This window comes from Miniopterus schreibersii (assembly GCF_964146895.1).
Source record: "Miniopterus schreibersii genome assembly, chromosome: 21".
In the NCBI taxonomy this organism is placed as follows: Eukaryota; Metazoa; Chordata; class Mammalia; order Chiroptera; family Miniopteridae; genus Miniopterus; species Miniopterus schreibersii.
In genome coordinates, this window is record NC_138123.1 from 15,804,940 (window position 1) to 15,826,673 (window position 21,734).

Sequence of the window (21,734 nt, forward strand, 5' to 3'; positions counted from 1 at the left end):
AATATTGTGCGCTGAAAGCTACTAGTTGTCTCTCTCAAACCAATTCCTATCTTCCTATTTTTGTGTGTTGAAGGCAGATTATCTAAAAGCCCTTAGGAGATTCCTTTCCAATGTAAGCTACCCATCACCTTTGTATAATAGATTTGTGATTGATGATAGGTTTACTTAAAGTATAACGATCTTAAATAGTATATTCTTAGTAAACTTTCCCGGTCTGTGCTCACGTAAGTAATCGGCATAAAATCCCTATAAATTAAAACTTAGTTTAAGAACCGATCTGCGGCTATTCCTCCGGAGGGGCCGCGCGAGCCGCTCGCCCCGGGGTCGGGAAGGGCCGGTGCCGGCGCCCAGAGGCCGCAGCGCGCGCCGCCCGCGGGCATCTCCGCCTGGCCCGCGCGCCCGGCGTGCGGGCTGAGCGCCGTCGGGGCGGCCGCGGGGGTTAAGGCGGGTGCCTCCGCTGCCCGCGCGAGCTCGGGGCCTGCCCGGGACCTGGGCGCGGGCTGCAGGGACGGCGGGCTGGGGCGCACGGGCACCGGCACCGTCCCCGCGCCCTGCCCGCCCGCCCGCTGCAGGAGGGACCGAGGACGAGGCGAGGGGGCTCCGTTAGGCGCGCGGCAGGAAGTGAGCGCGAGGCGGAGGGCGGGGGAGAGGAGCAGGGGAGGGGTAGGAGGAGGGGAGGGGAGGAGAAGAGAGGAGGGCAGGAGAGGGGAGGAGGGGAGGGTAGGGGAGGGTAGAGGAGGGTAGGGGAGGAGGGGAGGGGTGGGGAGGAGGGGAGGGGAGGAGAGGAGGGGAGGGGAGGGTAGGAGGAGGGGAGGGCAAAAAGGGGAGGGCAGGAGGAGGGGAGGGGAGAAGAGGAGGAGGAGGGGAGGAGGAGGGGAAGGGGGAGGAGGAGGGGAGGGGGAGGAGGAGGGGAGGAGGAGGGGAGAGGGGAGGAGGAGGGGAGGGGGGAGGAGGAGGGGACGGGGGAGGAGGAGAGGAGGAGGAGGGGAGGGCAAAAAGGGGAGGGCAGGAGGAGGGGAGGGGAGAAGAGGAGGAGGAGGGGAGGAGGAGGGGAGGGGGAGGAGGAGGGGAGGAGGAGGGGAGAGGGGAGGAGGAGGGGAGGGGGGAGGAGGAGGGGACGGGGGAGGAGGAGGGGAGAGGAGGGGAGGGGGTGGAGGAGAGGAGGAGGAGGAGAGGAGGCGGAGAGGAGGAGGAGGAGAGGAGGCGGAGAGGAGGAGGAGGAGAGGAGGCGGAGAGGGAGGAGCGGCGGCCGGAGCGGGAGGAGGGGCGCAGGCCGCGGCGGGAGCTGCGCGCGGCCGCACCGCGGGGCTCGGGGTCCGCGCCGAGCGCTCCCTCCGGCCGGGAGGTGCCGCCGCGCTCGGGCGCCGCTCGCCCGCCCCATGGCTTCTCCGGAGGACCCGCTGCGCGCAGGTAAAGTGGCTTCGCGCCGCGCGCTCACCTGGAGGCGTCCGGCCGCGGCGGGGGGTCGGGGTCGAGCCTTCCGTGACCCGAGAGAGGCGCCCGGCCAGGGTCAGCGCGGGGCCCACGGGGGACAGTGGCACGAGGTCCGCCGTCCCCCTCCCCTGCCCCCATCACCCACGGGTGCCCCGGACGCGCCTTCCGCTCCCCACCTTCCAGCGCTTTTGTTCTGGACTCCGCCAGGTTGGGACAAGTCCTCCAACCCCTGGCAGAGAGCGCGCAAGGGGTGGATACCCCGTTTCCTCTGGGCTCTCCCTGTCTCCCTCTCATAGGCCTTCTCGTTTCTCATCTCACTTCGCTTCTGTTAAATGGGTTTGTTTTAAATACTGGCACTCGAGCTATTTCATACATTAGCATCCCCAAACCAACAGCCTGATCCACCTGGGGGACCCCACCTATGGGCTCTCTGATTACCTGGGTCTCTAGTCCTGTCTTTACTTTAAAATACTGTGTTTGTACCAAAGGCCAGAATCTGGATTTTCTCTAATCTCACCCGAATTTTAAAACCCTCCTTAGGCCTCTCCTTTCAGGAGTTCCCTCCCCTAGCCCTCCCCTAACCTGGGCCCTGTATCGCAGTGAACGTTAAACACTGAATGAACAAATGAATGAATGAATGAATGAATGAATGAATGGGGACCTGGAGGCTTTTCTGGTTTTGTGGAGGTTGAAGAGGCCGGGGGAGAGCAGATCCCCAGACACAGAACCCCATATAACTCTAAGTAACCAGATCTCCTATCGTGTTGCTTGGGCTTGGGCAGAGCTTGAATGTTCCATCTTTAGTTTGTGGCTTGGGCAGTTAGGAGGAGGCAGTTTCTGGAGGGGGTGAGATGACAGCCACATTGGCATGGTGATGTGCTGGGTTTGGGAGTTTCTTGGACATTTTGAAGAACCATCTGAACTCTTCAAGTGGGGAATGGTAAACATTTTTATTGAAGGGAGATGGCCTTCCCCTCCCTCATACCCATTGTTTGGAAAAACAGAGGGGGACATAAAGGGAGAAATCCACTCACTCCCACTCCCCATCCCCACCCTCACCCCCACCTCCCCTTCTGAGAACCTAATTGACAAGATGCAGGAGGCCTTAGGCCAGACTTGACTAACAGTGGTCTCAGGTCTCATTAAATGATGCTTGTGAGGGGAATTCAAAAGGATCTGGATAGGGATCCATTGAATGGGGAATAAATGTAAATCTGCTTGCACCCCTCCCCTCCCCCAGTCAGTGGCACCAGGGAAGGCAGGTTTTGGGAAACAGCTTCATCCTCACACAATCTATAAAAAGCCGCAGTGAGTCAGTAGTGTGATGCGACCACCACGGTGGAATCCAGACTCCGTGATGGTCTCTGAGTCGCCTTCGCCCAGCAGAACAGGGGCTTCCAACCTGGAACACAGGGGCTAGGATGTCCCAGCAGGTGTGGCCTGATGGCAGACTGGGGATGTGATGATAGCGGGGCGTCTACGAAGGAATATCTCCTTGACTTTTTGAGGCAGCACCTGGAGGTGAAATATTTGCCTCCTAAGGTGGAGTTGTCCTTGTCACTTGCAGAGATGTTGAAGAACATACTCAGGCATCTGGAAGATGTCCTCGGGCTCATGCACACTCTGGAATTTATCAATAAGATAAGGGTTCCTCCATTTAAAAAAGATTTCAAAATGATCTCCCCTCTAACATCTCATTTAGTTTCTGTAACCTCCAGGGCACACGCACCTACCCTTTCGGCTTTTGTAACGAAGCCACAGGTGGCGCCAATAGCTGGAACTTGGTAAATGGCACCTTCACGTCCCCATCCCACACTAGGTTTCCACCCTCTCGCCTGATTTCCCTCACTCATCTCCCAAATGGTGTTTCACACCCACTCGTGCCTTCTCTCAACCATTCACCACAAGGTGGCCAGTGACCTTTTCTTTTCTTTTTAAATATATCTTCACTGATTTCAGAGAGAGGACGGGAGAGGGAGAGATAGAAACCTCAGTGGTGAGTCATTGATCGGCTGCTTCCTGCATGCCCCACGCTGGGGCTCAAGCCTGCATGTGCCCTCACTGGGAATCGAACTGAGATCGATGCTCAACTGCTTGCTGAGTCACACCGGCTGGGCCAGAGTAACCTTTTCAACACGATTCAGATCCTGTCATTTCTCTACCTAGAAACCTGCACTGACTTTCTGACAAATCCTCAGTCCTTAAATTGCTTCCATACTCTGGCCTCTACCTAGCCCTCCAACCGATGGCCCTGTTCCGTTCCTGCAGCCACACTGCCTCCTCGTGTTTCCTTGTGGGCCCTTGTGCCTCTTGCCTCCTGGCCTTTGCAGAGGTGTTTCTGCCCCCTGGCAGGCTGCCATCACCTGCCCCACTGCAGTTACCTCAGTCAGCTTTCAGCTCAGAAGTCACATAGATCGAGCCCAGTGTTATACACCTTCATGGGCCCCGGACCTTCCCATTCGAGTACATGTCACAATTTTTAGCTGTGATTATTTCACCACCCCTGTTTGACTATATGCTCTTGGACAGAGTGTACATCTGCTTTGCTTGGCAGATACCTGAAACACCTGTGCAGCACCCAGCACATAGTAAGTGCTGGCTAAACACTCCGCCTCAGTGAAGGACAAGAGAGGCAGTGTGACCACATATGCTCCAAACTCTGGGCCCAAAAACCTCTTCCCATATTGGCCCCCAAGGAGCTCATTCATCAGGTTAGATATGTGAGCTGAGTTCACCTTGTATAAAAACGTGTTTGTATATCCACATGCATGTAACGAAGGTATGTATGTACGGTTATACTTTGTTCTGAGCTTAGATAAATCAGTACCTTTTTACTAAGAAAATTGACAAAGATTGCTGAGGTCATGTGGGAGGAAATGCTGGTCACAGTGGAACCCTTTCACTCTCAACAGTCCTGTGCAGAGGATGTCAGAATTGCCTGTAAATGGAAATAAAATCTGGTTCATGTTCATACAGAAGTTGACAAGGAAAGAGGCTTTGAAAGGCTGGGCGGAGGAGGTGGTACCTTCACTGCAGTGAGAAGAGTGCCCTGGCCGCGGGGTAGCCATCTCCTCTGCTCTGCCCCCTCCTCGCCCCCCCCCCCCCCGTCTAGTTCTAGAGACCAGCTCAGATCTAGGGTGGCAGCTCATCTCTCACCCCCCAGCCCTCCTGTGTGCTTAGATGGGTCCGAGGTGCACCTGCCCCCTTCACAGACCCTGGAGCAGGGGAGCAGGAGCAGGGCTGCATGGGAAACACTGCAGGCAGCCCTCATTTGAAAAGCTGGACCAGCCAGTTCTCCAGATCCAACAGGGTGGTGTGGGCTGTGGTTTCCCCTCCCCTCCCCTCCCCTCCCCTCCCCTCCCCTCCCCTCCCCTCCCCTCCCCTCCCCTCCCCTCCCCTCCCCTCCCCTCCCCTCCCCTCCCCTCCCCTCCTCTCCCCTCCCCTCCCCTCCCCTCCCATCCCCGTGGGTTTTTCCAGTGCCCCCCTCATTTCTTTTCTGTTCTTATAATGCCTATGTTTTCTAAGTTTTCTCCTCTTACCATTGTCTGAACCTCCTCCTGTGACCCTTTGTCCCATGTCTTCCCTCCTCCCCTGCCCTGTCCCTCTGAGGCCCCACTGACATGACTGACACATCATGTCAGTCATGTCCCATCTGATACCAGAGCCCCCTTGCTTGATCCCTGGTCCTTTCTCAGCTTGTTCAGCCCCTGCTGTGAAATCTGAGGATGACCGAGGGCTGTTAAAAAAACAGAGGAGGGTAAATATCTCGGTGTCAGCACCACCCACAGCAGTTCTGCACTGAGAGCTTTTGTAATCCCAGGTCTGGTTAGCATGCTCCGAGTTTTTATAATCAGTAATGCAAACAGCTGTAGGTCAAAAGAAAAGCTATTGCACTCAAAATAATAACACGAGAAATAAATTAACTCTGAAATCACAAGGTCAAAGAATTGCCTTAATTCACTAGAAAGCACGAGAGGCCCCCACCCCTTTGGCTCAAGATGCTGGGAATTTGGGAAACTGGTAGGCTTCCCTCCTTGTTTTCTCTGAAAGGACACCATTAGAGTAGATCTTTGAACTTCCTTGAAGAAACTGTCTCTAGGAACTATTGGCCTTTGTCTAACGTGACTAATGAAGGCAGATTTAGGAATGTGACAGTGGCTGCTAGGCAGCTCACCAGCGTCTGTTCTGGGCCACACGTGGTTACTCCTGGAGAGGCTGCGGAGTGCCCCGTGCGGTCCCTGGGCTCCTGAGGATCCTGATTCATAGATGATTAGATTTGGGTCTTTGAGTGGATGATGAATAGATGAGATTATGGATTTAGGGTTGATGCTGGAATGATTTGGGGGATATCGGATGAATGTATATTACATATGGGAAAGACATTAATTTGGGGGGCCAGAGAGCGGACTGCCATGGGTTGATCCGTGTCCTTCCGCCCAATTTTATTGGCATCCTAACCCCCAATATCTTAGAGCATGACCTTATTTAGAAGTAGTCTTTACAGAATTAATCAAGTTAAAATGAGGTTGTTAGAGTGGTCTCTAATCCAGTATGACTAGTGCCCCAATAAAAAGGGGAAATTTGGACACAGATTCTCCCCAGGAGAGTCTGTCAGGTAGGTGGCCTGTGCGTGAGCCCCTTCTGGAACCCTGAAGGTAGTGGGAAATAGGCAGAATTTGAAGGCAGAAAGTCCCAGATCCAAATTCTGGCTCTTCCGTTACCCCATGGCTTTGGGCACTCGATATGTAAAAAGGTGGACATTGTACCTTTCTCAGGGTTACCTAAGGATGAACTGAGACTGTGTGCAAACTATGCCACACAGGTGGGCACCAGGTAGGTGGGAGCTGTTCTTGTTATTGCTGAGATTTGGGTGTTTGAGTGACCAGTAAGTGCCGTTACTTATGTCGTAGTAACTTTCAGCCTGCAGGTGCCCTCTTACCTGCCGGGACCCTACTTCTCACCATTCATGACTTTTATAGCTGGACAGACCCTCTGAGACCTGCCCAGCCATCAGAGCTTGGTCAGCTCCCAGGGCCACTGGCAGTTCCTTCTGCCTGGTGGTTTCCAAAGCTGACCAGAGTGGCAGTGATCTGCCGAGTGTGGGCACCAGAGGCCTGAGCTCCTCGCCTTGCAGAGGGAGAGCGTGAGGTTGCATACACTCCGCTCCATGAGCTGTGCAAGGTCACGCCGCCAGGCAAGTCCAAGGCCAGACCACTAGCTCACAGTGGCCCGCAGTGCACCTTCCTGTTGACCTGTTTGCGTCCCCTCTGCTGCCTGTGGTACAGGTCTGCCTCCCCAGCCATCTCCTCCATTGGCCTCTGTGTCGCTTTCTCTTTCCTTCCTTTCATACTAATGTGTATGTGGGAAACAGGACTAGCTTGTCGCGGACACAGTGGGCATAGCTGCCCAGGGTCATTTAGAGCCCCTCTCCCACCCACCCAGCACCCTAGTCCTGCACAGCCATTGACCTGAGCCTCCACTGTTCATACCTGCCCCAGCACTGCATCCCTGGCAGGGGAATGTTTTCAGGTGATGTCATCCAGGTATGCTTTAGTCAAAATGAAGCAGTTGACGATGCTGTGACAGGAGAAGGGGAGAAGGGCTGAGGCTACTGAGTGGTGGCTCCCACCAGCCTCTGCCCAGCCAGGAGCCAGGAAGGGAGAAGTAGGGGAGGAAGAACTGAATGCAGGTGTGACTGTGACTGGCTGGGCCTGTTTGAAGCACATGAATTGTCATGTCCTTTCTCATCTCTAGGCCTTTGCCCATGCTGTTCCCTCTGCCTAGAATGCTTTTCCCTCCCCCCTTCTCCTGACTAGCTTCAAAACACATGAATTCCTCTGCAGGCTCTTCTCCATCGCCGCCCCTACCTGCCCCCAGGCTGGGCATGCACTCATCTTGTGTGTTTCCATGCCCTTAATCCAAAGTTCTCATGTGGCAATTCATTGCCTGTTATGTGGGCATCGGGAGTCCTGTAAACTCAGGGGGGAGTTAACAACACAGTTTGTTCTTATTTTCTTTATACTGATTTAAATCCAAATCTGAGTCTGTATTCCACTGGGCTGGCAGGGATTCCATTTCAGTCCGAATTGGGGGCCCAGCCAGCTCCTTGGGGTCAGTAGGAATCTGAGAGGGTGATGTGCTTGGAAAACAAGGGAGGGGTCTAGACATTTTAGTGCATCAGGGTGGGACTTGACGTTTCTGCGCCAGGCACAAATCATGGTCTGTGTCCAGGCTGGGACCTGGGGACCCGTGGCTGGCCCCCTCTCTGCACGCCCTCACGTGGCCTTGCCACCAGTGCGCTCTGCTCATGAAGCTGCAGGTGCCTGTCCCTTTCCGTGGGAGGACAATGGCAACGCCCTCTCCATCCCCCCCACCTGCTGGGTCACCTCCTTGAGCCTCCCCAGTGACTGTAGGCTGTCACACAACGGATGTTCCCTTCATACCGCTTCTCCTTGACATTGCACGAACTGTGGAAGGCCACTGTGATGGGAAACCTGCCTAGACAGATGGCCTCGACGAGTTGTCCTGCTCCGCTCGCTTGGATCCCCAGAGCATTCCCGGGACGGTGCCTGCGCGGCGGGGCGTGTGAGGACCGGCGAAGGTGGGAACTGGCCCTGGGCGGGCCAGGGCTGCCGCTTAGGCTCGTGCTGGTCACACTGTGCGAGTCCGGAGGATCCCACTCGGACAGATACGGTCTTTATTAAGGTAGCTTCTGGCAGGTGTTCTGTCAACTGTCTCGGGAAGGAGGAACTTTTTCTAATTTGTACACATTCATAAGGTCTAGTGGTAGCCTGTTCCTTTTCCACAGTTCCTCATCAGTTCCTTAACAAGTGATAAGACATAAGCAAAATATTGCAAAATCCACATCCCTTTTTGTTTGATAAAGATTTTGTGAGGTGCCCTGGTGCGGTGGCTCAGGTCCCGCACACCGAGGTTGCAGTGCCTCGCCGGTTGGGGCACCTATGGGAAGCAGCTGGTAGATGCATCTCTCCCGCACTCATGATCTTCTCTCTCCCGTTCTCTCTCTCTCAGATCGATTAAAAAATATATCCTCAGGTGAGGATTTAAAAAAAATTAAAAAGAAGATTCTGTGAGGTGTTTTTTTTTTGTTAATCTTTACCCAAGGATATTTTTTCCACTGATTTTTAGAGAGAGAATGGAAGGGAGGGAGGAGAAGAGAGAGAGAGAGAGAGACTCCACACACGCCCCAACCGGGACCAGGGATTGAACCTGCAACCCAGGCAAGTGCCCTTGACGGAAATCGAACCCACAACCCTTCTGTGCTCGGGCCGACGCTCTAACCACTGAGCCACGTTGGCCAGGACGTTAGTAATTCACACGAACCACATGCAGACACTTAGCATTTTAATAAGATGAAAACGGATTGCAGAAGCACAGGAAATCGGGGAAGAAGAGAAGCCCAAATTAAATTATTCCTGCTCGAAGTTATAATCCAGCCCACTATGCAAGAGAGTCGTTCCTGTCATGTTTGCAGGATTTGTGGTTATTTGTAACCCTGAGTATTTGTAGATATTTATAAATAAGTTGTTCCAAAGTATGGTTTTGAAAAAATTAAAGTTTGTCTAAATCCCTTCCTGATGCAGTCTGAACCCATCCCTTCTTGTTTGGCCTCCACTGATGACTGGAGTAAGTTTTTCTCGGCCTGACCACGGTGGCGTCGCCTGCGGGAAGACAGTTCTCGAGGACACAGTGGTGCTTTTGCATTAAAGAAAGCTCTCCCTGCTTGTGCTTTCCTGCAGATCGCGTGGCAGAGGAGCCAGTGGAAGACACAGACCCTAGCACTCTGTCCTTCGCTGTGGTAGGTTACAAATTTCACACTGACCGTGAGGACTCTGCTGCTCTTTTTTCAAACCCTGTTATTTCTTTACCTTTTTTATTACCCCGTATTTACAGGAAGATCAGAAACCCCAAAACGAGATTCTCCCTAGATGAACGCCTTTATCTTGGTGATCAGTGTGACTGTAAGCTTCGGGTTTCTCCAGCTAGAAATGGCTTTAGACTCCGCTCTTGTCGTGGCACCTAGCAGAAGTGATCTCAGATTATGCGAGGTCTTTGGCTGCTCGTGTCCCTTTAATGCTGCTCTGTTTAATTGCCCCATCTTCAAAATTCAAAGTATCTAATTGAGATTGAAGAAAAAGTAGGGACAACTTACGGTGGCCGAGTACTGCCCATATGCCAGATGGGCACTGGGTTTAATCTCCACAGCCACCCTAGAGGTGGGTGCTGCCCGCTGTATAGATGAAACAGGCACAGGGGCTGGGGTCAGCTGCCCTACTTGGAAGCAGCTCAGGAGGGACTCGACCTGGCCCCCGGGTTCTGATCCCTACCCCGCCCTCCCGTGACCACTCTGCGGATGTCTGCTGCCTCAGTCTGACCTGCCCTGTACACCTGCCATGCCACTCTGCCAGCCACCTGGCCGTGCTCCTCCGTGGCCACCATCTGCAGGCACCGTGTCCTTCCTCTTGGTCCCCTGGGCACCCTCTAGGCCTGGCTCAGATGTCAGTCTCTCCAGGAAACCTGCTCTTGCCCCAGCCTGTTCATTCATGCAGGCACTTGGAGATGTTGAATTAACACTGAGTCAGAATCTGGGACACAGAGGTCATAGTCCCTTCTCTGTCCCTTGAGGAAACAAATACTTTACAAACAGCCCGGGAAGTGTTGTAACATAGGTGTGTTTTCTGGGGAGCAGTGTCGAGAAGGATTTAGTTCAGGGGAAAGCTGTCTGACTTTTAAGTTCTCTGTGATTGATGATTGATTGATTGATTTCTTTTGTGGAAGGGGGTTGGAGGCTTGTAGAGGTCCTGAAACTTGACTGCTCAGCTCCAAAGAAACTCCAAGGAAAGACATTTAAAGCAAAGCCCTTGGTTCCACATTTGTGTCTTTTTTCCCTCCATCCACAGAAGACATGGGTGAGGCCCACAGAAGAGTTGGGAGGTGCAGCTCAGTTCAGGCTGGAGAACAGCGGAGACCCAAAGGCCCAAATGTGGGGACAGTGGGAGCTGAGCTGGGTTAGGGGACTGGATGGGGGAATCGGGCTCTCTCTTCTCATGTAAGCTCAGAGAACGACTGCATTGTATAATCTGAAGTCAGCGATTCTAGAAAATTAGACACCTGCATGTTTGTAGGTGCCTCCAGAGAAATATGTGAGTGTAAGAGCATTTGCTGTAGACACTTTCCTGTAGCAGTGCTGCCCTCAGAGAAGGCCCTGGGGACTGTGTGTATCTGCACGGTGACTGACCGATTTGTGGGTATAATTCGTAGGTCCTACTGGAGTAGGTGGGCCCTTAATCTAGTGTGACTTGGAATCCGTTTTAGTTGACACAAATGAATGCCTTAGAAATGGTGGGACAGAATGAGTCCGTCCCCATAATTCATGAAAACAGATGCTCCTCATTTTAAACTACAGGAAGCAGGGAGGGAGCACAGCACTGCAGACAGGCGAGGAAGGGAGGGCAGTGGTCAGAGCTGAGGAAATTAGGAAGGCTTTTTCTGTTTCATGGTCCAACACTAGCTTCTCGTCAACCTGGATTTCATTTCTGTAAGCTGAGAACACAGACAAGCTATGGGTCAGCCCTAATGATAAGTCCAAGGCTCAAAATGTGCAAGGTTTTAAATTAAAGTCATGACTTTCCCAAGACAAAGCTTTCTTTTCACTTTGATTGTACAGTGGACTGTGGTGTTTAAAAATAACTTTCCTCTTTTGTTGGTTTCTGCAGTCAGACAAATATCCTATTCAAGACACGGGACTCCCTAAAGGTAGGTACAATTAATATAACTACTTGAACTTGTGATCATTTTAATATCTTGAAAGAAGCACTAGTCAAAGTAATTTTTCATTATTTAAAATTGTGAAGCAGAAACATACCAGTCATTTAGTTCATGGCTTTTTTGATGATTGTCTCAGGCACGAATTTCCTTATTAAAATCTCTAAACTACTTTATAACATTACACATGAAAGTCCTGTGGTGTTTTTAACATGCATAAAATGAAGACACCCAGGATTCTGGGTTGCAAGTGACAGAAACCTAACTCAAGTTCATTTAAAAAAAGTGGGGAGAGACGTACTGGCCTAAGGCCTTTGGCGCTGCTGACCCCAGCATTTGCAGGATGGCTCTGGCTCCCTCTCTTCCTCTCTCACGCTGTCTTCTGTCCTTGGCAGGCCTTCCCCATGTGGTGGGAAAGATGGTCCCTGACACCTGTAGCTCCCCCTAGTGCTGCTCAAGATGGTGGAGAGAGAGGGACCTCCCCTCAGCACCCATAGCACAATTTTAGGGACATATGTGACATGAGCAGTTTGGCCACGTGGCCATCACTGAATCAGTTGTGGTCACCAGGATGCTGGAGGACTTTGGCTAGGGCTGAGCCTTGAGGTTGGGTGGCTGGGGAGGGGGTATACAGTCATTTCCACCCAAACCACAGGAAAGCCGTTTCTGTTACCAAAGGAGGGATGCTTGTCAGCCCCAAAGCAAAAACAGGCCTTTCCTAGCCCATAGGGGGATGCTCAGGGACGGTGCAGATACAAAAGGGGCCTGCCTTTGCCTGTCCTAGTCGCCCTGTGGGCAGCCTGTGGGGCTGATGCCTCTTGGAGGCCAGGCTGCTGGTGTCACGCTTTACCTTGTGCTTTCCTGACAACCTGGAGAGGAGGGAAGGGGAACACTCAGATCTGACCAACTTCAGAGCTGCCCCTCCTGCCCCCACCTTGCTTCCTGGAGAGGGAGGGTTTCCCAGCACACCTGGGGGTTCCCAGCAGTGCCTGTGGTACTGGGTATCGGAGTCGCTGAAGCGGTGGGCAGGAGCTCCTGCCGGGGCCCACCTGTGCTTAAGTTGGGGCTCTGCCAAGTCTCCCCACCCCTCCAGTCCCTGCTCCCTAGACCTTTCCCCCTGCTCCCTGAAATTACACCATTAGTTTTATTCCTTGTGCCTCCGTGGTGTCCCAGGAATGGCAGTGGTGTAGGAAAGACCAAGTGTGAGCCCCAATCCTGGCTATTAGGGAGCTCTGGTGAGCTCACTACCCCTGCCCCCCTCCATGGGTGACTCTCAGTGTCCTGAATCCCCCAGCCTATGGTTCTCTGGTTCTCAGGAGAGTGGCCAGTGCAAGCCTGGCAGCCAGGCGCAGATAGGAGGCAGTCTTGGGTAGCACTGGAGACTTCAGGGTGCAGCGAAGAATCATCCGGGGAGTTTATTTAAATGCAGATCTGGGCCCCGCTGCCCGCAAATCATGAGGAGTGGGTCTGGGGTCAGGCCAAGGAGCCTGCATTTTAACACTTGCCTAAGTGGCTGGGACCCAGACCTCACTTTGAGAGCCAGACTGAGGGGCTTCAAGAACTTGATGAGGCCTGTGGAAGAGAGATCGGGACTCAGCCACACTGCCAGCCTGAGTGGGCTCAGCGGTGCCTTCAGGCCACAGGGCCTGTTTCCCGTCTGTGGCCCAGGGAGGACACGTTAGCGTCCACCTCCCAGCGTGCTTGTGAGGAGTCAATGGACTGCGTCTGTGACGGTGCCTGACACACACGAGCATCAGACGGGTGGAGGGAATCTGGCAAAAGAATTGTGAAAATCAGGGTGGAGGGCTGGAGAGCTCTCTTAGCCGAGCGGCAGAGGGGGACTGTTTTAGAAACAGAATGAGCTACAGCGACTCCGGGAAGGCTCAGTCGTGGTTCGATCTGTCTAAAGATCTTTTTATCACCCTTGAACCAGATTTCCTGTTTTGAAAGAAAAAGATTGTTGCTTAGCAACCCTGATACTAAAGCAACTACTATTGGGTTTCTCCTAGAATTTGAGTTTTGCAAAACCTTCATTAAAACGGTGATGAGTTTACAAGCAGTGCGGTTGCAGATACCATACACTAGATCTTTCTTCTGCTCTCATTCATGGGCAATCACATTATTAAGCACATAATTCCTTATCTCCAAAGAATTACGTCATTTTCTATGTAATGAGCCATGTCCAGAAGTTTAAACAGCATTTGCGTTCAATAATAGAGCAATTTAATGTCTGCTGGCATTTTTTGAACATACTGTAATAGGGCCGATATCATCATTAAATGTTTATGGTAATTTTCTCATTGAAGTTGTTTTTAGGAAAGAAAATCCATATGAATTAGTAAAGAGATTAATTTATAGATTTAAAAGTAAATGTATTCAAATCATATTAAGGACAAACTCTGACTCCAACTTTTAAGTGAGCTTTTGGAGGGCTACTTATTTAGTAAACGAGTCATTTGTAATTAGCTTGAGCAATTTCCATATGGTTACAAAGTCCTGAAAATTCATTTTCTGAAGCAGATGAAGCATGTTTCACAAAAACTTCACTAGACTCCTAGTATGGTCCTACGTGTTCACCAACAATAGAAAGCTAATTCCTTAACGCGGTCCCAGCTGGAGTGATTTTGAATAATGTGGTTTTACTGTAGATCAGCTGTGGAAATCTAGTATTGTTTTGGTGGTCAGCCTGTTTAAACATATCATTTTGACTGTTTCCTCATTGGGGACAAGTGTGTAGCTTCCGCCTCCCCTGACTGCAGAGATTCCTGGGGTTCACACTGTCAGGCCTCCTTTCTGGTAGGACACGTGTCCTGTGAGCGTCTGAGGCCCTGAACTCAGGCATAATACAGGGTCGGGCAGATGTCCTGGTCTCTCGTGGAAAGCGCTGGCTCAAGCGTCTGAAGGGAATGTGACTCCACATTGTGAGAGAAAATGCCTTTGGAAAAAGAATTCTGATTTTTGAGCCCCACTCTCTGTAATGAGGGGAAATTGCACATAAACACATCATAAGTCAATCTGGGTTTTAGCATCTTCATTTTTTTCTGGTGTTAATGCTCTTTCCTTTTATAGTTCAAAATTTTTATGGTGAATTTAGAGTTAGAAGAGAAGTAAAGTAGACTGATTTTGTTTTTAACACTATTCAGAACAGTTTATTAACTGAATGTAGAAGTAGTAGTTCAAGTTGAAAAAAGTCAGAAGATAAACAGGTGCTAAGGAAATCACTAAAATAATTCAGAAGTAAAAATGTCTGCCCTAAAACTAGCAACTGAGCTGTTATGTTTCATACGCTTTCTCCCCTCGCACAGGGACAGCATTTTGTTAATAGGTTTTCTTGTTCAGGCTCGGAACTGGGCACCTGACCACCCGCATGGGTTGCTGTGCGTCCGGGTCCTGCTCATTCCGTACACTCCCTCGCACCCTTGACCGGGACTCTCTTGGGAATCCATTACAATAAACCACCCCCCCCCCAAATTATGACTTGAATAATTTGCAGGACACCCTTCTGCAAATTTTTTCTTTTGCAGAGGGCAAGGGAGAGGAGAGGGTACCACATAAGAGAAGTTGCTATTTAAATACAAGTTACCATTGTATTGGGGGAAAATACTCCACTTTTACAAAATGCCAAGTTGACTGTTCTGACACGAGCCACTATGAGGGGTCACATGACCGAAGTCACAGGTCTGGGACGCTGCTGTGAAGACGCACTTTGGTCAGCGCCAGGCTCCGTGGAGTGCTTGTTGGGTGTCAGATTTCTGGGACCTCTGAGATTCCATAAGGCCTGGGGTGCAGCCCAGGAATCTGCATTGTTAACAAGCAGCCCAGGTGACTGGGGACTGTGCCTTGGGAAACGCAAGCCTGGGCAGGATCTCTGCTGCTCTAGCCCAAGAGATGTCACATAGAATCTCAGCAAAAGGCCACGGTTAGTTTAAATTTCTCAGATAATACTATTAAGAAAAAAAAGTCCTTTTCTCTAGTCACAGTTGTGCAGGAGGAAGCGAGTATAGCCCCTTATTTGAACGAACCTGGCAGCCAGCCCTGCGCACAATAGGTGAATGAATGTTAATGAAAGTAAAAAATAAACGGATGAATCAATCTTTCATTCAGTCTCCACTTTTGAACCCTGAGTTAAATGAGTTTCTATTTGAGGCTTTATGACTAAAAATGCACACACACAAACCATTTCTTTTGTAACACTCTGCACTTTTGAGGTTAAAGAGAAAACTCTGATGGGGCGCCCTGGCCGGTGGCTCGGCGGGTTGGAGCCTCGTCCTATGCACCAAAGGGCTGCGGATTCAGTTCCTGGTCAGGGCACAGACCTAGGTTTCGGGTTCGATCCCCAGTTGGGCGAGTATGGGAGGCAACCGATAGATGTTTCTCACATCAGCGTTTCTCTGTTTCTCTTTCTAAAACCAACAAACATATCCTTGGGTGAAGATAAAGAAATCTGATGGAGCAAAATCGTTTTTTGTTTTTTTTTTAACCTCACGGAGGATATTTTTTCTGTTGCTTTTCAGAGAGAGAGAGAAACATTGATGTCAGAGAGACACATCGATCGGTTGCCTCCCGCACGCGCCCTGACCGGGGCTGGGGATGGAGCCAGCAACCGGGGCACGTGCCCTTGGCTGGAATCGAACCTGGGATCCTTCAGTCCGTGGATTGATGGTCTAACCACTGAGCCAAACTAGCTAGGGCACAAAATAGTTTTTTAATACGTCTGTACAAACGTCACCATGTGTTGGGGACCTCTGAGGTTAACACACGTAGGACAGCCTGGGGGTGGAAGTTCCTTCCTAACCATGCATGAACTTTGAAAGGTATAGACATTGGTTCACACACATGTCATGATCCTTTGAGCTCCCTGGCAGTCCCCACTTTCACAGTAGAACGGAAAGGGCTGGGCTTTGGGGGATGAGCTAGCAAGACAGGTATAACCCCACTGCCTGCCACCTGAAGGGCTTAGTAAAATGTCAGGTAGGTGAGTGACACAGTGAATTTGACACTGTCCATCAGAGGGGAGTGTGCTTTAAGTGCCTTTTATTTGCCCAGTCTGTGAGGGAGGGTCCTGCCTTGGGGTTATGGAGATGGCCAAGCACATGACACTTGACACTGGACAGGTGACGTCGACGGCCATTTACCAGTCACATCTCACAGCCTGGGGGACACACTGCACACTATGCTGTGCGACAGTGTGACCGGCCAGGTGCTGTGGGAGACAGACCTGTAGTGTCCGGCGGGTGTGGTGTCCCCAGTCCCTGAGGGAGTATGGGTCAGTGTCTGAATAGTTCTGTGGGCTGGCGGGGAACTGGAGCCCACCACGCAGAGGTGGGCGGGGACTGTGCTGGTCTCCTGGTCACGAGTGATCTTTGGCGAGGGGCCCTCCGTGGAACCAAGAGCCATCCAGACCCAACTGATTTTGCCAGATGTCAAGGCAGCAGGTCACATGGAGTCTCAATTAGGCCTCTCACCAGGACCATACTTCTTACCAACCGTTGTGTCTTTTCCTAGTTGAAGAATGTGAGCCGATTCCTTTGAACTGCGCAACAAATTCTGATGTGCACCATCAGGTAAGAATACTTTCAATCATGTCTTTACCCTCAGATATCTATAATCCAACTAAGTTTTTAAGGAATTGTCTTCTACAGCTTTAAAAATAAAGAAAAACCGGATTTTTACATAATAGGTTTGGAAGTGACCTTTAAGTGGCCCAGTATTGTAGCATATCCCTGGAACTTGTGTTACTTGGAGTCACTGTGGCAGCCTGAACCCCTTCTGTGGAATAAATAAATACTTACCTATGTGCCAGAAACAGCCAATGTCAGTGAGCTGGGAAGGAGGGCTGCTTTCTTTCACAGGTAGTGAGTGGGAACTCTTTATTAAGCTATAGCAAAACTGGGTAGTCTAATAACATTTTTGTAATGTCTTATAAAACATTTACTTTTTTCAGATAGCAGAAATCAAACTAACATATTATTTTTATTGCCTTTTTCCAAAAAGCAAATACATTTATTGTTTTCTGGTTGTAAAAGAATGGTGGTTATTTTAAACTTCAGATAGGACAAAAATGCACAAAAAAAGGAAATTGCCTATCATTCCACTGTTCACTGTTTAAGGAACATTCTTCCGGAACCTTCTTTGGGCTGCTGTGTGATTCAGTTACTGTCCAGTCCATCTCTTTTACTTGCTCAAATCTCATTTGGAAATTGCATAATACCTCACATCTGCTAAATTTAGAGCATTAAGTGTCTCAGAAAGCATGTCTTGCTTCAAGATCGGTCCTCCTCTTTCCGTAATACCAGGTTAATTTTTTTTTAATCCTTACCTGAGGATTTGTTTATTGATTTTAGAGACAGGAGAAGGGAGAGAGAGCGAGAGGGCGAGAAACATAGATCGGTTGTCGCCCATACGTGCCCCGACCAGGGATCGAACCCCCAACTTTTTCGATGTACAGGACGACACTCAACCAACTTAGCCACCTGACTGGGGCCCAGGTTAATCTTTAAAAGACAAAGTTGAAGTTCTGTTCGTCTGACCTGTAAAACATCAGCCTGTAATAAGTCATTGGATAGCCAAGTCACGTTAGTAATGAAGTGAAGTTCAGTACAGTTGATGGGACTGACGGTTCGAGTTATAAACGCAGCTCTCTTGGAAGTTGTCAGTGATGCTGCTTTCACTTGATTTGTGGGTCTTCCGTCACCCGCTGTGCATCTTACTCGTATTTGTTAATGTTGACGCTCAGCGTTTTCCTTGGAATTACAATCCAGTGGTTGACTTTGACACGGAACGTGAATTATTTTAGTAAACCTAATGTATTCCTTTTTCCTTTCTTACAGTTCTTAATTTGTTTACCAAAGTTTTCTCCTTCACCTTTTTTGTGAGGTGACCCAGACTCACTTGTAGATACAAGAATGCTACATTGTTTAGTTTGCTTTCAGGGATTTTCCAAAGCCATTTAAGATTAGGTGCAGAATATGCGTTAGGACACTGTATAGTGTTTTTTCTAATTTCTGTGTTCTAGTTCTTTCTATGTGACGTAAAGACATCCTAAAAGATGAAAAGGTACTTATCAACGAAAAAAAGCGGGGGGGGGGAGACCTATTCGAGGTCCCCCCCCAGCTCTGTTTTAAAATAGAATGTCTTATATTCCTACAAAAAGTAGGCCTGTCCCTGGCTCCTTCAGGTGGTTATTTCTTTGTCTAATCTACGGGATTTGTTTTAACGGCTCGATAGCCAGAAAGATTCTTTGAAACCAACTTGGCAGCCAGAACAAAGGGGACTCACTAGGGGAGAAACGTTTAAAACAAAACAAAACAAAAAACCCACACTCCATTTTCTGCAGCTTAGACAGTGAAAGCAAGCTGAAAACGTGTTCTTTAGAGTACTGAATATTTGTTGTTTTAATCATTTTTACAACTTAAAACCTACAGTCATCTTCTACAAAGACTGACTTTTAGCTGCCTTTGTGGAAATAAGGCAAAGGAAGAACATTTCGGGGTCAAAAATTAAAGTCTGACATCTCAGACAAGATTTCATGAAGAACCCTTTACTTCCTGTAATTTACAAGCGATGCCCATATACGAGGGCTGCCCAGCGCCTCTGATTTACTCCAGCTGGTACTTACTGCGCTCTGAGAGCAGCCCGACTGGGTGCCCTTGGGCATCGAAGGAGCCAGAGGCGGGGAGAGGGGACAAGACCCCAGCAGAGCTCACAGGCTTGCTGAGAAGCCTGCACACAATATTTGATTCGTGTGTTTAGAAATTCCCAGGGCACTTTACGTTAAAGAAAACATTTCCCAGAATGTTTGTCAACCAGTAAAGTTTTTACTACTGTAACTACATCACAACTATATGGCAGCGATAGTAAAACCAAGTTCCAGTGTAGCCAGGAATCCACATCAAGGAGAGTCTGAAATTATAAGAAAAATAGTAAATATTAGTTTGCTAAGTTGGGGTTACAGGTTATGGAAAGAATGACATTTCCTCTATTCATGTTGTTTATTTGGTTCTACCAAACTAATGCTTTTGTGTTGTTGTTGTTTTAAGTTTTCAAAACCACATTCAATTCTTGGCTCACTTAGTTGTGACAAAAGTGCAGCATTCATGTAAGATGTTAATAAGGGAAACTGGGCGTAGGGGAGGCTGGGACTCTCATACTCTCTTTTCAAATTTTTTGTAAATTCTAAAACTATTCTAAAATAAAAATTAATTTACAAGACCACACTAAGTAAACTTTAGAATCTAGGAAAATGAAAAAAATCACCCCCAATTCTAGTATTCCAATATAGCTATTTTTTATGTATTCCCATGTGCAGTTTTTTATGGATAATTATAAAAACTGGAAATAATTGTGTATCTTGCTTTTGTTACATAAAATTATCTCATAAGCATTTTACCCAGTTTGCTCCAAGCCCTCACCCGCAGCGGGAAGGGCTGCATGGTGTCATCCCTGACCCAGAATCAGGTTCCAGGGAGTGTCTGTGGGCAGGGGGCACCTCTGGGAGGAGGAGTGGTCTCAGCCAGGCCAGGGTCAGCCAGTGTCAGAGTGAGCACCTGGGGCTGAAGTGTGGGAAGATTGTATTAAAAAAATAAGTTGGGTCCCAGGGCCTAGAATGCCAGAGACTGGATGATGGAAGGTACTGGGGTCTTAAGTGACAGCCCCATGACCATACCTGGGACCTGGGGGAACTCAGGAGAAGACTCTTCTAGCCTGTGATGGGGAGATGGGTGCAAGTGGAGAATTCTGGAAGATCATCTGACTTGTGTAACTGTTAGTATTGCATTTGTTTGTTTACAGGTTGTGAGAGAGGAGATAAAGGTTTGTGGAGTTTGGGGTGTGTGAGATTTGGGTGATGTCCAGTAAGTGGTGGATGGTGCAGCCCAGGTCCTGGCTCAGGGCTCACGTGTCAGGAGGTTGCAGGTGAAGCCCTGGGAGTGGATGAGACTGTCAGGGAGGGAGTCCTCATAGAGAAGCAGAGAGCCAGGGATGGCACCTTGAGGATCATCCTGCTTTAGAGGTCAGAGGAGGTGCAGGAGCCCAGAGGCAGCGGAGTGGCCAGGGCAGGAAGCTGTGAGGTCTCGTGCTTCGCTTCATAGTTTTAACTTCTCCACTCCCAGGGCACAGTTACAGGTGTGCGGATGATTTCATTGCCCCTCCCAGGAATTAGACCATGACCCACGAGGGCAAAGACTGCTGTGGATTTTGCTGAGTTGCAGCCTCGTTGCTGAGTACATAGTAAGTCTCAATAAATATATTGAGACAGAATAAATAAATAAATAAATAAATAAAGACAGAAATAAATAAAGACAGAAAAAGGCCAGGATTGGGCATTGCTTCAGGTGCCAAGGACAAGACTCAGCATCCTAGGGGCACAGCATGGCCAAGGGCCATGACACACTGGATTTGTCCACTCAGATGTCGCTGGGACCTTTCAGGAAGGAAATCGGTCGTAGGTACAGAACATAATGCCAGGCTCTAGGGGTAGGCGAGTCATAAGAAACTACTGTCCTGTCAGATCCATTAAGGTAGCAAGGAAAAATCCTAACCTCTCATTTGAGGGTGTCGGAAATTCCAGAAAAAACTTTCATTTTTGGGCTGGGAAATGTCAGATTTTAAAGGGTAGGGTGTCACTGGGAGTGGAGAAGTTAAAACAGATGAGGAGAGAAGTGGAATAATTAGCTGGTTTACTTTCCCTGTGGACGGCAGAGAGGATTCATTTTCTTAGCAAATATTTATTGATAACATACTTAGCAGTGTTTTGTGGAGGACACATGACACGTTGGCCTCCCTAAGGGACCTGTGATCTGGCAGGGAAGTTAAGATGTATGCACACAGATGCCAGATAAATAAAGTTATCAAAGGCACAGAGAAGGGAGCTGGAGTTTTAAAAGCAAGAACCTCCACTCTTTTTTAGAGACAAGACTAAAGGAAGGCAGGATGGGTAAAGATACAAACGTTTTTTTTAGCTATGAAGACAAGAAGGCGAGTTAGCGACGTCCAGTCTGAGCTGAGCCCTGAGCGATGACATCTGGATGGGGCAGGCAAGGAGGAAACGCAGCAGAGATATTAGGGAAGAAGAGCTTGTGCTGTTGGTCCAGTGGTGAGGCCACAGGCCCTGGGGAACTAGGCGGTGGGGTGATGGTGCTCGATAAATTGTAAATGATTACAAGGGGGCAGAGGAGGAAACATGCACGCATCCCTCCATCCATCAAGGGGCTGAGAGCCAGGAGTGTGTTGGTAGCACTCGCGCGGGTGCTGGGATACAGTGGCCGGTGCTCAGAGCTTACGGTCCCCGTAGCAGCTGCCGACCTGCCAGGAAGGCCGGGTGGGCGTGTGGATGCTGCAGGAACAGAGGAGGCTGTTTCTCGCAAGGAGGCTGAGAAATGCTGCTCAGGTTCCTCGGAACCTCAGCATGTGCACGTGAAGGACTGAGTTCCTGCACCAGGGAGGCCGATGGCTGTAATAGAGGCTTGTTACTGCCACCCGCGGGTACCGGTCAGCCCTGTACCCGTGCTCCTCTA

The 21,734-nt window shown here is 49.8% G+C and overlaps 1 protein-coding gene across 1 annotated transcript in view; it reads left to right on the plus strand.

Annotated features, from left to right (window-relative positions):
- Positions 1–1,258: 1,258 nt before the first annotated feature.
- Positions 1,259–21,734, plus strand: part of EDARADD (EDAR associated via death domain) — a 53,263-nt gene continuing 32,787 nt past the window's right edge. Inside the window, exons 1-4 of the mRNA XM_081124135.1 lie at positions 1,259–1,410; positions 9,195–9,253; positions 11,172–11,211; positions 16,726–16,784. Of these exons, the coding sequence (XP_080980261.1) occupies positions 1,380–1,410; positions 9,195–9,253; positions 11,172–11,211; positions 16,726–16,784 (189 nt within the window). The 5' untranslated portion in view covers positions 1,259–1,379. The remainder of the gene's footprint in view (positions 1,411–9,194; positions 9,254–11,171; positions 11,212–16,725; positions 16,785–21,734) is intronic.